This window comes from Thamnophis elegans, chromosome 9 (assembly GCF_009769535.1).
Source record: "Thamnophis elegans isolate rThaEle1 chromosome 9, rThaEle1.pri, whole genome shotgun sequence".
NCBI lineage: Eukaryota > Metazoa > Chordata > Lepidosauria > Squamata > Colubridae > Thamnophis > Thamnophis elegans.
The window spans coordinates 75,278,349-75,295,221 of record NC_045549.1 but is presented as its reverse complement, the minus strand read 5'-3'; the positions used below and the strand labels follow the sequence as shown (position 1 = coordinate 75,295,221).

At 45.4% G+C, this 16,873-nt stretch overlaps 1 protein-coding gene across 1 annotated transcript in view; it reads right to left on the bottom strand.

Moving 5' to 3' along the window:
* Positions 1-16,655, bottom strand: part of SEL1L3 (SEL1L family member 3) — a 36,149-nt gene extending 19,494 nt beyond the window's left edge. Inside the window, exons 1-11 of the mRNA XM_032224273.1 lie at positions 16,578-16,655; positions 14,379-14,931; positions 12,015-12,141; positions 10,096-10,217; positions 9,073-9,188; positions 7,723-7,778; positions 6,319-6,451; positions 4,136-4,265; positions 3,785-3,928; positions 2,830-3,041; positions 952-1,131 (exon numbers count right to left, since the gene is read on the bottom strand). Of these exons, the coding sequence (XP_032080164.1) occupies positions 952-1,131; positions 2,830-3,041; positions 3,785-3,928; positions 4,136-4,265; positions 6,319-6,451; positions 7,723-7,778; positions 9,073-9,188; positions 10,096-10,217; positions 12,015-12,141; positions 14,379-14,931; positions 16,578-16,631 (1,827 nt within the window). The 5' untranslated portion in view covers positions 16,632-16,655. The remainder of the gene's footprint in view (positions 1-951; positions 1,132-2,829; positions 3,042-3,784; positions 3,929-4,135; positions 4,266-6,318; positions 6,452-7,722; positions 7,779-9,072; positions 9,189-10,095; positions 10,218-12,014; positions 12,142-14,378; positions 14,932-16,577) is intronic.
* Between the last annotated feature and the right edge of the window lie 218 nt (positions 16,656-16,873).

Genomic DNA, 16,873 nt, shown 5'->3' with positions numbered 1-16,873 from the left:
ATAGATGATAGATAGATAGGATAGATGATAGATAAATAGATATAGATAAGATAGAATAAGATAGATGATAGATGATAGATGATAGGATAAATGGATGGATGGATGGATGGATGGATGGATGGACGGACGGACAGACAGACAAGTTTCTTAATGTGAATAGTGGCTTGTTATGGATATGTTTGACTTTTTAGCTTCTATATATAGAAGACTAGCAATTTCAGGGACGGAGGGAGAGACAGACGGATGGACAGACAGACAGACACACAAACACACACATACAGACACCCTTCCAAAAGTAAACAGGTCTTCCTTTTTCTTTTATATATAAGTATTTTTATAATATCTTTTGTTCACTTTTAATCTATTTTTTAATCTCTACTGGACGTTTTACAAAAGCACATGTAGTGTAGCTGCCAACCAATTTCAGACCTTCTTCGCTTTTCAAAACCAATGGCAGTTGGCTGCTATCTTCCTAGGTGGTATACCATATGTAGTCTCGACTTACAACAGTCTGTTTAGTGACCGTTGAATGTTACAATGGCACTGGGGAGGGAAAGTGACTTATGGCTATTTTTCACATTTCTGACCGTTGCGGCATCCCCCACAGACACAAAATTGAGATGTTTGGCTACTGATTCATACTTATGACGGTTGCAGTGGTTTTTTTTTTGGGGGGGGGGGGTCAGGTGATCCCCTTTTGCGATCTTCTGACAAGGAAAGTCAACAAGGAATCCAGATTCGCTTTACCACCAGGTTACTAACTGAAGAACTGAGGTGATTCGCTTAACAAATGGGGCAAGCGAGGTCGTAAAATGGGTCAAAGCTCACTGAACCCGTTTCTCATCCACATTAATTTCGGGCTCAGTTGAGGTCGTAAGCTGAGGATTACTTTTAGCAGTGCGTTGAAAGAGTCAGCCAGGAGAAAATGTGTGCCAGAGACAATCCCGTTACCTGATCTCTTGCTCCGGATTGTTGGTCCCGGGGTGTCTTTACAGCCACGTCACTATAGTAAGCATATGAGACCTCAAGATCCTGGGGATAATTATTAATCCCTTGGTAGTGCTTGTAGCCAAGGTTCATCAGAGCCAGCCGGTCCCCTTCCTGAGCTGCAATCAAGCTGTAGAGCAATCCCTGCAAAGGATGAGTCGGTTGGCAATCGAATCAGCACTGGGGAAGCCTTTTGGTCAAACCCGGGAAAGTATTATATTGCCAATTGCAAATAAACCAGAGCAAATTTTAGAAACGTGGAAGGAGGGGCTCAATCGATCAATAAAAAGATCAGTCGGGACGGAGCTGGAAGGCACCTTGGAGGTCTTCTACTCCAGTCCCTTGCTCAAGCATTTCTCAATCACTTGACTCAGTTTTTCCATCCTTCCAAGGTCGGTAAAACGAGGACCCGGATTTTTGGGGCAAGAGACTGACTCTGTAAACCACTTAGAGAGGGCTGTAAAAGCACTAGGAAGTGGTATATAAGTATTGTTGAAGTGCTATTGCTATTGCCCTTCCTTCCTCCCTCCCTCCCTTCCTTACTTCCTTTCCCTTTTTATTTTCATTTCCTTCATTTTCATTTCCCCCTTCCTTCCTCCTTTCGTCCTTTATCCCTCCCTCCCTCCCTTCTTTCTTTCCTTTTCTTTTCCATTTCCTTCCTTTCATTTTTTCCTGCCTCCCTCCTTCCTTCCTTATCATTTTCATTTCCTTCCTTTTCATATTTTCCCCCTTCCTCCCTCTCTCTCTCCCTCCCTTTTCTTTTTCATTTCCTTCCTTTCATTTTTCCCTTCCCTTCTTTCCTTCCTTTTCTTTTTCATTTCCTTCCTTTTCATATTTTCCCCCTTCCTCCCTCCCTCCCTCCCTCTCTCCCTCCCTTTTCTTTTTCATTTCCTTCCTTTCATTTTTTTCTTCCTCCCTCCCTCCCTCCTTTCCTTCCCAGTGGTTAGAAAGCAGTACAATTCGATCCCTTCTTGTGACCTTCTGACAAGCAGATTCACTTCACACAGCCGTGCTACTAACTTAACCCCTGTGGTGATTCCCTCAAGCAAGGTCGTAAAATGAGGCAAAACTCCCCTAACAAAGTTCTCTATTAACAATGGAAATTTGGGGCTCAGTTGTGGTATTACGTCGAGGACTCCCTGGGTCTGTACTACAACTATACCTATATGTGTAGCTATCACTATATCAAGGCTTTCTCGATCTTCATCAATTTTAAATTGCATGGACTTCAACTCCCAGAATTCCCCAGCCAGCCAGATGCAAACACCCTCACGACAGTGATTCGGGTGGGCGGGGGGAGTTGATGAAAGCAATGGACCCCCTCAAAGGGAGGGGTGAAATCCAGCAGGTTCTGACAGGTTCTGGAGAACCGGTAGCAGAAGTTTTGAGTAGTTTGGAGAACCGATAGTGGAAATTTTGAGTAGTTTGGAGAACCGGTAGTGGAAATTTTGAGTAGTTTGGAGAACCGGTAACGGAAATTTTGAGTAGTTCAGAGAACCGGTAGCAGAAATTTTGAGTAGTTCAGAGAACTGGTAGCGGAAATTTTGAGTAGTTTGGAGAACCGGTAGCGGAAATTTTGAGTAGTTCAGAGAACTGGTAGTGGAAATTTTGAGTAGTTTGGAGAACCGGTAGCGGAAATTTTGAGTAGTTCGGAGAACCGGCAAATGCCACCTCTGGCTGGCCCCAGATTGGGAAGGGAATGGGGATTTTGCAGTATCCTTCCCCTGCCATGCCTTCCAAGCCACGCCCACCAAGCCCCACCCCGCCCACAGAACTTGAAATTCACCACTGCTCAGATGCCTCCATCTCCTGGGAGCAGAAGGCGAGTAGCCAACCTCTTACCTGAAGTGGGTCTGGAGATACACCCAGTCCAATTTCAAAGATGACACCAAGAAGATAAGAAGATCTAGAATAGCCACAATGGCTGGAATCTCTCAGGGCGAAGATGGAGGAATTGATATAGAGCAAACCATCCGTTTGTGACAGGTTTTGAGCAGCCGCCTCAAACAGCCTGTGTCCGATTTTGAATGCTAGCTCCTTCTTGTGTTGGGATACTAAAATAGTAAGATACAACGTATTAGTAAGCTGGTTTCTGCCCTCGCTTCTTCCACCAACATGTTGTTGTGGCCTGCCAACAGCCAGGGGAGCTGGCAGCAGAATCAGACAGTGAGGAGGGTTGGGGAGGAACCTGGACCAGTCCTGGAGTCTGGGGAAGGCTCTGATGAGGGCTCTGCGTCGGAGGCAGAGAGAGGGGCCAGGGCCGTATGCCAGTTATCAGCTGCCTTCAGAGTCAGACATCAGTGAGGAAGAGGAACAGCTGGAGCCTGTTCCCAGTGTGTGCATGCACAGAGTTGCTAGATGAAGGGAACAGCTAAAGAACACGGGTCGATTTGGGAGGAAGGCCACAGGTGGACGGTGAATGGCCCCTCCCAGAGGAAACAAAAGAGGAGCGAAAGGGGAGTGGAGTTTGCAGGAGACCATTAGTTCATTCCAGGATTGCGGTGTCTGAAAGATATCGGCCCCTCTCCAAGCCTGATAAAAGTGGGTAATTGTGAATTATCTTGAAACATTGTGGGAGAGGAAAGACTTTGCTGGAGAGGAATTCACTGTCAATTAAATAAAAGGGGTTTATCAGGACGAGGGCTGGGCTTCGTGCTGATGGGGAAGCCTCGGTCAGAAGTCATGTTTTCATCAGCTACAATCCATCACCCCACGGCGTGGGTTGGTGGCCCCGTTTGGCCACGTTGCAAGAGTGGGCAGGATCTTGGCTACCTGCCATCCTAAAGAAGGACGTTACCTTCTGGGAAATGTGGTGTTGTGTCCCTCCTATCTTCAAGCATGCTCTGATCTTCTCTCAATCCTGTCTCCCAATCCAAAGGAACACACTTCAAAGGGCTCCTGTGTTTGTTGATCAGTTCCCAGTAATAGTTGTCAAGAGGGCCTGAGGGAAATTGCCATAAAAAACAAGAAGAAAATGGTTTTCTTAACAGAATAATGGAGTTGGAAGGGGCCTTTGGAGGTCTTCTAGTCCAACCCCCTGCTCAGGCAGGAGACCCTACACCATTTCAGACAAAGGGTGATCCAATTTCTCCCGAGGCCTCAAATTAGCCCGAATAAGAGTGTGATAAAATGAATTGCGATTACTTACACTGTTGATTTTCTTCAAAATATTTCAGCGAGAATCTGTGATTAGTTATTCCACTCTGGATATTAGCACGTTTCTGATAGTACATCTCAATTTTCTCTGAAATTTCTTTGTTGGAGAATGGATGAGAAAACTGGAAGGAGGGAAAATAGTTTATTTAGTTCACACAGTTGGCAGTTAAAAATAATAATAATTGTATGTGTTGTTGGGGGAATGCTGGCATTTTTAAAAGAAAAATGGTTCACGAACAGCTAGATAGAAGGACAGTTTCTCCTCCCCCCCCCATGCCATCACTCTGCTAAACAATTAATTCCCATAACACTGTCAGAATATGTAAACAGATTGTGTTACTCTTCTTCTTCTTCTTCTTCTTCTTCTTCTTCTTCTTCTTCTTCTTCTTCTTTTCTTCATATTTATTTATTGATTCATTTATGATATATAATACAAAAATACAAAAGAAAATGGCAGGAAAAGGGAAGCGAAAAGTGCAGGGCAAAGAGAAAGAAGGAAGGAAGGAAAAAAGGAAGGAAAGAAAGAGAGAGAGAGAAAGAGAGAAAGAACAAAAGGAAGGAAGGGCGAAAGAGAAAGAGAGAAAGAACAAAAGAAAGAAAGAGAGAGAAAGGAAAGAAGGAAGGAAGGAAGGGAAAGAAAGAGAGAAAGAACAAATAGGGGACGGAGAAGGGAAGGGTAAAATGCAAGGCAAAGAGAAAGAAGGAAGGAAAGAAAGAAAGAAAGAAAGAACAAAAGAAAGAGAGAGAAAGAGAAAGAATGAACAAAAGGAAGGAAGGAAGAAAGAGAAAGAAAGAGAGAAAGAACAAAAAAGAGAGAAAGAAAGAAAGAAAGAAAGAAAGAAGGAAGGATGGAAGGAAGGAAGGAAGGAAAGACATTGACTTCCAACTCCCTTTGGTGCAGTAGAATAAGATAATAACATCAAACCTCAACTTTTTTTACTTTTACACACTAGTATAAATTAACCCTTTCTATACAAACAAACCTATCTCATTGGTAAAACCCCAAATCAAAGTTTCGTTTCCCCCCACACCCCAAGCACAAAGTCCAGAAGTGGTTTCCAAGTCGAAGCAAAAGTAATTGTGGGGTTTTTTTTTTCTTTAATCAAGGCAAGCATTTTAACTCCATCCAACTTTTGCGGCCATTCGTCCATTGTAGGAATTTAAGCGTATTTTCATTTTTGTGTGTAACGTAATCTTGCTACCATTAACATATGTAACATGAAAGTTCCAAAATCCCCCCCTTTTTTTCCCTTAAACCCTGGAGAAAGGTTTCTGGTTTTATCTTTATATTCACTTTGAGAACTTTCTGATGATATTATCTAGTTAAGTGTAATGAAACATCTGCCAGAAAACAAGCAAGCTCAGATAGCACGGAGGAACCCACTGTTCTCCTCCTCCTCCTCCCCTCCCCCTCCTCCTCCTGCTCCTCCTCCTCCTCCTCCTCCTCTTCCTTTCTGCAAATCCCACCTCCTTCTAGCACTGATGATGTTACCTAGTTGGGTCATTAAACATCTGCAAGAAAACAAGCAAGCTCAGATCCTACAGGATCCTACAGTTCTCCTCCTCCTCCTTTTCCTCTTCCTCCTCCACCTCCTTTTCCTCCTCCCCCTCCTTCTCCCTTCTGAAAATCCCACCTCCTTCTAGCACTGATGATATTACCCAGTTGGGTCATTAAACGTCTGCAAAAAAACAAGGAAGCTCAGATCTACAAGATCCTACAGTTCTCCTCCTCCTCCTTTTCCTCTTCCTCCCCCTCCTCCTCCTCCTCCTTTCTGCAAATCCCACCTCCTTCTAGCACTGATGATATTACCTAGTTGGGTCAAGAAACATCTGCAAGAAAACAGCCCAGCTCAGAGAGCACCAAGGACCTCACAGTTCTCCTCCTCCTCCTCCTCCTGCACTCCCCAAACCCCACTCTCTTCTAGCACTGATGATATTACCCAGTTGGGTCACGAAACATCTGCAAGAAAATCACCAAGCTCAGAGAGCCCTCATTTCAACTCTGAGCTACAAATATTCTCCTTTATTAGAACCTTCTGTATTCAGGTGGGGATATTTCTCTAAGAAATCATAACATCCACCAAGTTATCAGAAGCTCCAACTATAGATAAATCTTCTCAAAGCTTGTCAGCCTCTCCCTCTGCCTCTCCATGTTTCCATCCTTCGTGCACTCACCCTTTTAGTCTCTAAGTTGTTCAGACGGTAGTATTTCACCGATCCAAAATAGCCTTTGACTCCTGGCACGTATCTACTGCCCCCCAAAACCAAGTAGCCCCCAGTGTCATCGTAGTAGAAATCTTGCTGAAAACTAGAAAGGAAGACAAATCGTTCTTTTAGATTTTCATTCTGGAAAAGAGCCAAAGACAGAATGGTAAAACAGAGAAATCACACCCTGCGTTGTGGTTCTGGAAGCTGCAGGATTGCACAATTAAATATTGCTTATCAGTAAAAGAAAGCATTATACATTAACAAGATCAGTAGCCTATAAAGAAAACATGTATAAAATGTTTATGGTTGGCATTGATTTATCACCAATGAGATTGGCCAAAATGTATCCAAACACGAATCCAACTTGTTGGAAGTGCAAAAAATAAATAAATGCAAGGGACTTTCTATCACATGTGGTGGACCTGCCTGGAAACTTAAAAAGTGTTAGATTAAAATTTAGTAATGGATACAACAAATTATAGAAAAACAAATAGAATATTAAACCGGAACTTTTTCTGCTGGGAATAACCAAAGGGAAATATAGAAAGAACATTAAAATATACATATTAATACACTTGTTGACTACAGTCAGAATATAACGTTTGCCCAATGCTGGAAACAAAGTAATATTCCCCCCGGATGAATTAGTGATTGAGAAAATTCTAGCTTTCTGCAGAAATGGATAAATTAACATTAAGAATAAAGGACAAAGAAGACTCTAAATACTATGAAAATTTTGTTTTTCTTGTCAAAAACAAAGAGTATGCATAGCCTTTAGGAGGCTTATAGAGTGCTCCTGGGGGCTGCGGGGGGGGGGGAATTGAGCAAATAACGGCCCAGCCCCCAGGAGCACTTTGCAAGGCTCCTAAAGGCTATGAACGGCCATTTTTGTGAAGGGGGGGGGGTCAGGAGGCAAAAAAATGCTGTATTCAGTGTATAAGATGCACCCAGATTTTCAGCCTCTTTTTTGAGGGAAAAAGGTGCGTCTTATACTCTGAAAAACATGGTAGATTGATGGAGATAGATAGATAGATAGATAGATAGATAGATAGATAGATAGATAGATAGATAGATAGATAGATAGATAGATAGATAGATAGATGATAGATAGATAGATAGATAGATAGATAGATGATAGATGATAGATGATAGATGATAGATGATAGATGATAGATGATAGATGATAGATGATAGATGATAGATGATAGATGATAGATAGATAGATAGATAGATAGATAGATAGATAGATAGATATAGACACACACACACACACACAAACACACACACAGAGAGCGATATATAGATATAGATATAATGTAGATATAGATATAAGAACATGGCACATATGAATAGAGGAGATGTTGTCCTTACTTAAAAACTTGACGTTGAAAGATAGTCATATTCTTCTGAACAATGGTTATATCGATCTGAAAGAAAAAGTGAAATATTAGGTCTGAAAATGTGCATATTGCAATAAGCGAAATGAATACAAGCCCAGTTTTGTCCTGGAAGTTTTGGTTACAGTGTTCAGTCGAAGGATAAAAATTAAGCCTTCGAAATCCTATCTGTAAGGATAAGGTGTCCTTCTTAAATTTTTAGAGATCGCCCCAAATTTACACCCTCTCTATAAACATTGTAGAATCTGTGCCAGTGCAGTGCCCCGGAGGGCACAGATTTGTGGTCTGATTTGTTGCTGGGATAAATAAATATCTATTAAACCCTTCAAGGCTTAGGAAGATTCTGTCTAAACTCGTAGTATCCATCTAAGCCAGGATGCTACCGAAGACAGCTGTCACAATGGCACAACTGAACCCAGAGCGTCTGTGTTTCTTCACCTGTCTCATAGAAAAAATGTACTTCAGTCTCCTACAATAATGCAGAATTTTTTTGGGAAGGCAAGACAATTAAGCTAGTATAAAGGCAGGATAGGATGTGTGTGAGAGAGAGAGGGGGGGGAAGGGAGAGGGAGAGGGGGAGAGAGTGGGAAACAGAGAGAGAGGGAGGGAAGAAGAGAAACAGAGATGGGGAGGGAGAGAAACAGAAAGAGAGGGAGAAAGAGGGAGACACAGAGGAAGGAGGGAGAGAAACAGAGAGGGGGAGAGAGAAACACAGAGAGAGAGAGAGGAGGAGGAGGAGAGAGGAGGGGAGAGAGAGAAACACAGAGAGAGAGAGAAACACAGAGAGAGGAGGAGAGAGGAGGAGAGAGAAACAGAGAGAGGAAGAGAGAGAAACAAAGAGGAGAGAGAGAGAGTGGGAGAAAAACAGAGAGAGAGGAGGAGGAGGAGAGAGGGAGGGAGAGAGAAAGAGGGAGGACACAAAGGGAAAGAGAGAAAGAGAGAGGAAGAGAGAGAGGGGGAGAGAAAGATAGGGAGAGAGAAAGAGAGAGAGAGAGCGAAAGATAAAGGAGGAAGGGGAGAGAGAGGGAGAGAGGAGAGAGAGGGAGAGAAAGAGAGAAGGAGAGCGAAAGAGGGAGAGCAGAGAGGGGAGGACAGAGAGGGAGAGAGAAAGAGAGAGAGGAGAGATAGGGATGGAGAGAGAGAGGGAGAGAGAAAGAGAGAGGAGGAGGAGAGAGAGGGAGAGAGAAGGAGAGAGAGGGAGAGAAAGAGAGAAGGAGAGCAAAAGAGGGAGAGGAGAGAGGGGAGGACAGAGAGGGAGAGAGAAAGAGAGAGAGGGAGAGAAAGAGAGGAGGAGAGAGAGGGAGTGGGGGAGAGTAGGGAATACCTCTTGTCCATTGATGGAGAGATCAAGACGAAACCACCACCGTAGAGGAAGGGGCAACGTAGTCTTCACTGCAAGATCCCCTCCTTTGACAAGGTGCATTTGGACGTGAAGATAACCTGGAATGTGATCCCCAACCCATGAAGATACTTAGGATCAAACTAGATTTCTCACAGATGAACAGTTGGTCCCTTCGTACGTACAATTGTTTTCCAGTTGGTGACTCTTTGGTGTCTGGCAAAATCCGCCAACTGTCAATTACGCTCAAATACAGTTATCCAAAGTTTTTAAAATAACATATCTATCATAGAAATATACATACATACATACATACATACATACATACATACATACATACATATATAAAAAACCTTTTAAATAGGTTGGGAAAGGACTGGCAGAGCCTGGGGGCCGAGTCAAGAGAGGAATTAGCCTGGAATTGTTACATTCCCAGAAACGGTAAAAGTCTTGATTTCTGTTCAATCGTATCAAAATTTCTGCTATCAGTTCGCCAAACTACTCAAAATTTCCACTACCGGTTCTCCGAACTACTCAAATTTCTGCTACTAGTTCTCCGAACTACTCAAAATTTCTGCTATCAGTTCTCTGAACTACTCAAAATTTCCACTACCAGTTCTCCAAACTACTCAAAATTTCTGCTACTAGTTCTCCGAACTACTCAAAATTTCTGCTATCAGTTCTCTGAACTACTCAAAATTTCCACTACCAGTTCTCCAAACTACTCAAAATTTCTGCTACTAGTTCTTCGAACTACTCAAAATTTCTGCTATCGGTTCTCCGAACTACTCAAAATTTTCACAACCGGTTCTCTGGAACCTGCCAGAACCTGCTGGATTTCACCCCTGGTTATAGTCCCCATCTAGATCAAATCCATAGTCAAGTTCCTTCTACCAGACTGACTTTCTTAAGAAGGGTTTCAGGGGAGAGAGGGTGGAAATCAAATTAAATTTGCTTTGTATCTAAGGCAGTGCTGATTCAGTCCACCTGGAATTTTCTTCCTCTTACCTGTATTGGTTAGAAATACAGCAGGGGTGCCATACATTTCTCCCGAATCGATGAAGTACAGGATCCCGCACAAGGATGTCTCACAGTAGCGCAGTAAATAAAGCCATGCCGAGACTGTGAACCTGTTCAAACACAAAGCACTAGTGAGAAACAACTTACTGACTCCCGAGACTGAAAAACATCCAATCAGTTCAAAGCAGGTGAGAAGATGTTGGTTTTATCTCTTCAACTCAGTGGGGAAAGGGTCCATTGAGTTGTTTCCATTGAAGAACGTCTCCTTCAGATAGTGTTCTGACCGGTTCACCGACAAATGTGCGGCGAGAAAACAGCGAGGTTGAAATCGCACCCACAACAGCGCGCCCACAACAGCGCGCCCACAACAGCGCGCCCACAACAGTGCACCGACAAAAGCGCGCCATCAACAAACAACACAAAAACAAGGTAATAACCCTAACCCCAACCCTAACCCTAACCCTAACCCCAACCCCAAGCCTAACCCAACCTTAACCTTAACCTTAACCCTAACCTTAACCCTAACCCTAACCCTAACCTTAACCCTAACCCTAACCCTAACCCTAACCCTAACCCTAACCCTAACCCTAACCCTAACCCTAACCCTAACCCTAACCCTAACCCTAACCCTAACCCTAACCCTAACCCTTACCTTAACCCTAATCGCGCTTTTTTCGGTGCGCTGTTGTCAGCGTGCTGTTGTGGGCATGATTTCGACCTCGCGGTTTCCTCACCGCAATTTTGTCGGCGCGCTTTTGTCGTGCGTGCATTTGTCGGGTCACTGTTCTGACCAAGGCTTCCCAAAAGCACGAAGCCAACTCCTCGTCCCGATAAAACCGCTTTTACTAAGGTTAAAGGGAATTCCTCTCCTGCAAAGTCCCGCCCAAGAGTCTTTCAAGAGATTTCAAAACTACAGACTTTCATCAGGCTTGGAGAGCTGCCAGGCCGATATCTTCCAAACGCCACGCTGTAGCAGCAATTACTTGGCAATTAGTCAGGAACAGATCTTCACCCGAATGAATTGAAGTAACTGTCTCCTGCAAACTCCACTCCCCTTTCGCTCCTCTTTTATTTCCTCTGGGAGGGGCCATTCATCATCCACTTGTGCCTTTACTCCCGAGTTGACCCTTGTTCCTTAGCTGTTCCCTGCGTCTGACAACTCTGGGCATGCGCACACTGGGAACAGGCTCCAGCTGTTCTTCTGCCTCACTTGGGGCAAGAGGCTGACTCTGTCTATAGAGCCGAGGTGGCGCAGTGGTTAGGGTGCAGTACTGCAGGCCACTTCAGCTGACTGTTATCTGCAGTTCAACGGTTCAAATCCCACCAGGCTCAAGGTTGACTCAGCCTTCCATCCTTCTGAGGTGGGTGAAATGAGGACCCAGACTGTGGGGGGCGATATGCTGACTCTGTAAACCGCTTAGAGGGGGCTGAAAGCCCTATGAAGCGGTAGATAAGCCTAACTGCTATTGCTATTGCTATATAAGTCTAAGTGCTATTGCTATATGCATTTCTTCCCTTCCGTGACTATCTCTACCTTTGCAAGAAGCCCTCTGAAAGATAGGCATTTATGTAAAAACAAACAAACAACCTTCACTGTTGCTAATAAAGTTTGAAATCTTGAGAAAAGTTTAATCAAGCCAACTAAGTAGCGGTTAAAATGCCACAGGATGAATAATAAATAAATTAATAAACAATTAATCAGTGGAACAACTTGCCTCCAGAAGTTGTGAATGCTCCAACACTGGAAGTTTTAAAGAAGATGTTGGATAACCATTTGTCCGAAGTGGTGTAGGGTTTCCTGCCTAGGCAGGGGGTTGGACTAGATGACCTCCAAGGTCCCTTCCAACTCTGTTATTCTATATTTTCTATTATAAATAAGCACGCAGCGTAAACACATTTCGGCTTACATTGGATAACTTGTGTGATGCTTCCGGATGGCTTCAAGTTCTCTGTTTCTAAATTTCGGGAACTTCTTCACAATTCCTGTCCTCTCTCCACTGGATGCATATGGGAAGCTGAGGATCTCCATCAGGTCTGTAAAAAAAATAAAAATAAAGACCTTTTCTTCATGCAATTAAGGGAATTGCAAAGAGTCCCCTGTGGCTTTGATGGGTTTTGCAAACAAACAAACATTAAAAAAAAAACCCTCCAGAATTCTTTCGTTCATATTCTCACTCAGTTTTTTGATGACACACTGCAGTTGTTAAGGGATCGTCTGGTCATTAAGCGAATCCAGCTTCCCACATTGCTTTTTCGAAACTGGCTGGGAAGATGGCGACCTCGGGATGCTGCAACCATCATAAACGCATGCCAACTTGTGAGCACTGTTGTGGCTGGCCAGCAGCCAGAGGAGCTGGCAGCAGATTCAGACAGTGAGGAGGGTTGGGGAGGAACCTGGGCCAGTCCTGGAGTCTGGGGAAGGCTCTGATGAGGGCTCTGTGTCGGAGGCAGAGAGGGGGACAGGGCTGTATGCCAGTTATCAGCTGCCTTCAGAGTCAGACATCAGTGGGGCAGAAGAACAGCTGGAGCCTGTTCCCAGTGTGTGCATGCGCAGTGTTGCCAGATGAAGGGAACAGCTAAAGAACAGGGGTTGACTTGGGAGTGATGCCACAGGTGGATGGTGAATGGCCCCTCCCAGAGGAAATAAAAGAGGAGCGAAAGGGGAGTGGAGTTTGCAGGAGACAATTAGCTCCCTTAATTGGTTTGTGACTCTCCGAGACTCCTTGCCAGGTTTTGCAGATCTCGGCCTGGCAGCTCTCCAAGCCAGAGAAGGTCTGTGACCATAAATCCTCCCTTGAAAGATTTTGCTGGATGTGATGAGCGGAATTCACAGTCAATTAATTTTAAGAGGGGTTTGGCGGGACCAGGAGTTTGCTCCACACTGTCGGGAAATATCATCTAATAAATTTTGACTAATGATCTAACTAGTAACTAATCTACTAATTATTCTATTGGTCTCTAGCCTATTCCTAAACCTTGGCTAATGAATGATTCAGGAATTATCTAATACATATTCTATTTGTCCCAGGCCATCTCTAACACTAACTTCTAACTGCTGGATTCTAACCCCTGGGAAATAAGGGAGGGAGGGAAAGTGGGTGGGGGTTTGAGAGGCAATAGCACTTAGACTTATATAACGCTTCATAGCCCTCTCTAAGCGGTTTTACAGAATCAGCCTCCCAAAATCTGGGTCCTCGTTTTAGCCACTTTGGAAAGGTGGAAGGCTGAGTCACCCTTGAGCCTGTCAGGATCGAACTACTGGCAGTCAGCAGAATTAGCCTGCAATGCTGCATCCTAAGCACTGTGCCTCCACAGAAGGAAGAAAGGGAGGTAGGAAGGACTAGGAATAGCACTTGGACCTATATACCACTTCACAGTGCTTTACAGTCCCTCTCTAAGCCGTTTACAGAGCTAGCCTCTCGCCCCCAACAATCTGGGTCCTCATTTTACCCACCTTGGAAGGACGGAAGGCTGAGTCAACCTTGAGCAGGTCAGGATTGAACTACTGGCAGTGGGCAGAGTCAGCCTGCAATACTGCATTCTAACTACTGGGAAGGAAGGAAGGAAGGAAGGAAGGAAGGAAGGAAGGAAGGAAGGAAGGAAGGAAGGAAGGAAGGAAGGAAGGAAGGAAGGAAGAGCAATAGCACTTAGACTTATATACCGCTTCATAGTGCTTTTACAGCCCCCTCTAAGCGGTTTACAGAGTCAGCCTCTCGCCCCCAACAATCTGGGTCCTCATTTTACCGACCTCAGAAGGACGGAAGGCTGAGTCAACCTTGAGCAGGTCAGGATTGAACTACTGGCAGTGGGCAGAGTCAGCCTGCAATACTGCATTCTAATAGGAAGGAAGGAAGGAAGGAAGGAAGGAAGGAAGGAAGGAAGGAAGGAAGGAAGGAAGAGCAATAGCACTTAGACTTATATACCGCTTCATAGTGCTTTTACAGCCCCCTCTAAGCGGTTTACAGAGTCAGCCTCTCGCCCCCAACAATCTGGGTCCTCATTTTACCGACCTCAGAAGGACGGAAGGCTGAGTCAACCTTGAGCCTGGTGAGATTCGAACTGCTTAATTGCAGGCAGCCGGCAGGCACCAGAAGTAGCCTGCAGTACTGCACTCTCAACACTGCGCCACCAGAACAGTCGTAATTGGTCACACGTCAACAGCAGTTACAACGGCGGCTAAATAAACGATCGTTAAACCGAGAGCTGGCTGCACTCAACCATCACAAACTCACAACGTGGTCGCCAGCGAGAAGAAATCCGCGTGTCCCTACCGTTCTCGTGAGGACACCGCGGTATCCTATTAGCTTGGCGTTTCCACGCCTGTTCCGCGCTCCAGGTCATGCAGACCTTGTGTTCCTTGTACGGACGCTCGAAAGGTGGAACGGAGTCCAAAAAACTGTAGTCCCGTACAACGGCACGCCAGTAGCTTCCTGCTTGAGGAGCGTGGTGGATCACGGCCTCCTTGTGGGTAATCCAGGCGTAGAGGATTACGTAGTCTACATTTAGCGATCGCTTGATAATATAATCATCTCTGAAGACCATACTATTTGGGAACGTCAAGGAAAGGGTTCGATTCGTCCGGACGCGGCGGTCGCCTTTCCATTGTTTCTTGTACACCGATACGGCATTCCTGGAGTCGAAGGAGGCTTTCGCTTCTAAAGTTATGACGCAAGGCTTGGAGCAGAAATAGGCCACCGAAATGCCAACGCCATTCTGCAAACTTCTGTTCCCAACATTCAGGTGAATAAAATCCTCCGAAAATGTCTCGCGCGGAGTTATCGGCGTGGTCAGCCGTGTTTCCCTCCCCGACGTTATCCCGCTTTTCTAACGAAACAAAAAAAAAAAAATAAGAATTATTGCGCTTCGCCATAAGGCTCCAGAGGTGTTAAGGCAGGCGTTGTTTTTAATGATCTCTATAAAAGCCACCCGTTCTTCAAGCTTTTGGCCCAGTTCCATATTTATTCATTACGTTTATATGCTTCCGGGCTAAGCTTTTAAATATTTGCTAGTATTTGGTTGGTGTGACAGTTGTGTCTAGTGGTTAAGGCACCAAGCTAGAAATGGAAAGATTGGGAGTTCTAGTCCCACCTTAGACATGAAAGCCAGCTGGGTGGCTTTGGGCCAATCACCAGGAGGCTGTGAGTTCTAGTCCCGCCTTAGAGATGAAAGCCAATTGGGTGACTTTGGGCCAATCACCAGGTGGTGGTGAGTTCTAGTCCCACCTTAGCTATGAAAGCCAATTGAGTGACTTTGGGCCAATCACCAGGAGGCAGTGAGTTCTAGTCCACTGCTTAATCTACTCTTGTGTCTAGTGGTTAAGGCACCAAGCTAGAAATGGAAAGACTGGGAGTTCTAGTCCCACCTTAGCTACGAAAGCCAATTGGGTGACTTTGGGCCAATCACCAGGAGATGGTGTGTTCTAGTCCCGCCTTAGACATGAAAGTCATGTTAGAAAGTCCTTAATTAATAACTAGTTAATTTCTAATAATTAATAGAATTAATTAATGGGAGAAGGAGCAGGAAAAATCAAAAGTATAAATACAGAGTAGGTGAGACTTGGCTCAATAGTAGTAACTTCAAAAGGGATCTTGGAGTCCTAGTGGAGAACCATTTAAATAGGAGCCAGCCGTGTGCAGCAGCTGCCAAAAAAGCCAACACAGTTCTAGGCTGCATCAACAGAGGGAGAGAATCAAGATCACGTGAAGGGTTAATACCACTTTATAAGGCCTTGGGAAGGCCACACTTGGAATCCTGCATTCAGTTTTGGTCACCACGATGTAGAAAAGATGTGGAGACTCTAGAAAGAGGGCAGAGAAGAGCAAGAAAGAGGATTAGGGGACTGGAGGCTAAAACATATGAAGAACGGTTGCAGGAATTGGGGATGTCTACTTTAATGAAAAGAAGGACCAGGGGAGACATGATAGCAGTCCTCCAATATCTCAGGGGTTGCCCCAAAGAAGAGGGAGTCAAGGTATTATCCAAAGCACTCGAGGGCAGAACAAGAAGCAATGGGTGGAAACTAATCAAGGAGAGAAGCAACCTGGAATTTAGAAGAAACTTTCTGCCACTGAGGACAATTAACCAGTGGAACAGCTTGCCACCAGAAACCGTGGGCGCTCCATCACAGGATGTTTTTAAGAAGAATCTAGACAGTCACTTATCTGAAATAGTATCAGGTTCTCCTGCTTGAGCAGGGGGCTGGACTAGAAGACCTCCAAGGTCCCTTCCAGCTCAATCATTCTAAATTTGAGCCGGATTCTGCCGCCGGAATTCACAGAACGGACCGAATGGGAAGCCAGGGGGGGCTTTGGGGGCAAAGGAGAGAACCCCGCGGTGCCCATCTGAGCTTGGCAGGGGGCTGGACTAGAAGACCTCGAAGGTCCCTTGCAGCTCATGCATTCTAAAGTGCAGCGGAGAAGCGGGGTTGGCGGGCAAGGGTCTCGGGCAGGGGGCGGTGGGCACGGACTCACCCAAAGCAGCAGGCAGAGGCCGAGGAGGGATCGAGCGGCCGCGGCGCTGTCCATGGCGTTGCCGCGGGGCTCAGCTCGCCCGGGGCGGAGGAGGAAATCCTGCTTCGTGGACAGGTGAAGGAGGAAGCGGGGAGGGGCGCGGCAGGTGAGCCAGCTGGCCCGGCCCCTCCTCGCTCTCCCGCCCCGAGGCCCTGGGCTGGAGTCGGAGCCGACGTCCTCTGAGCTTGGGCAGAGCGCCCGTGGACTCCTGGGACTAGAGGCCGCCCGATCCTTGGGATGGAAAAGTGGGGTCTGGG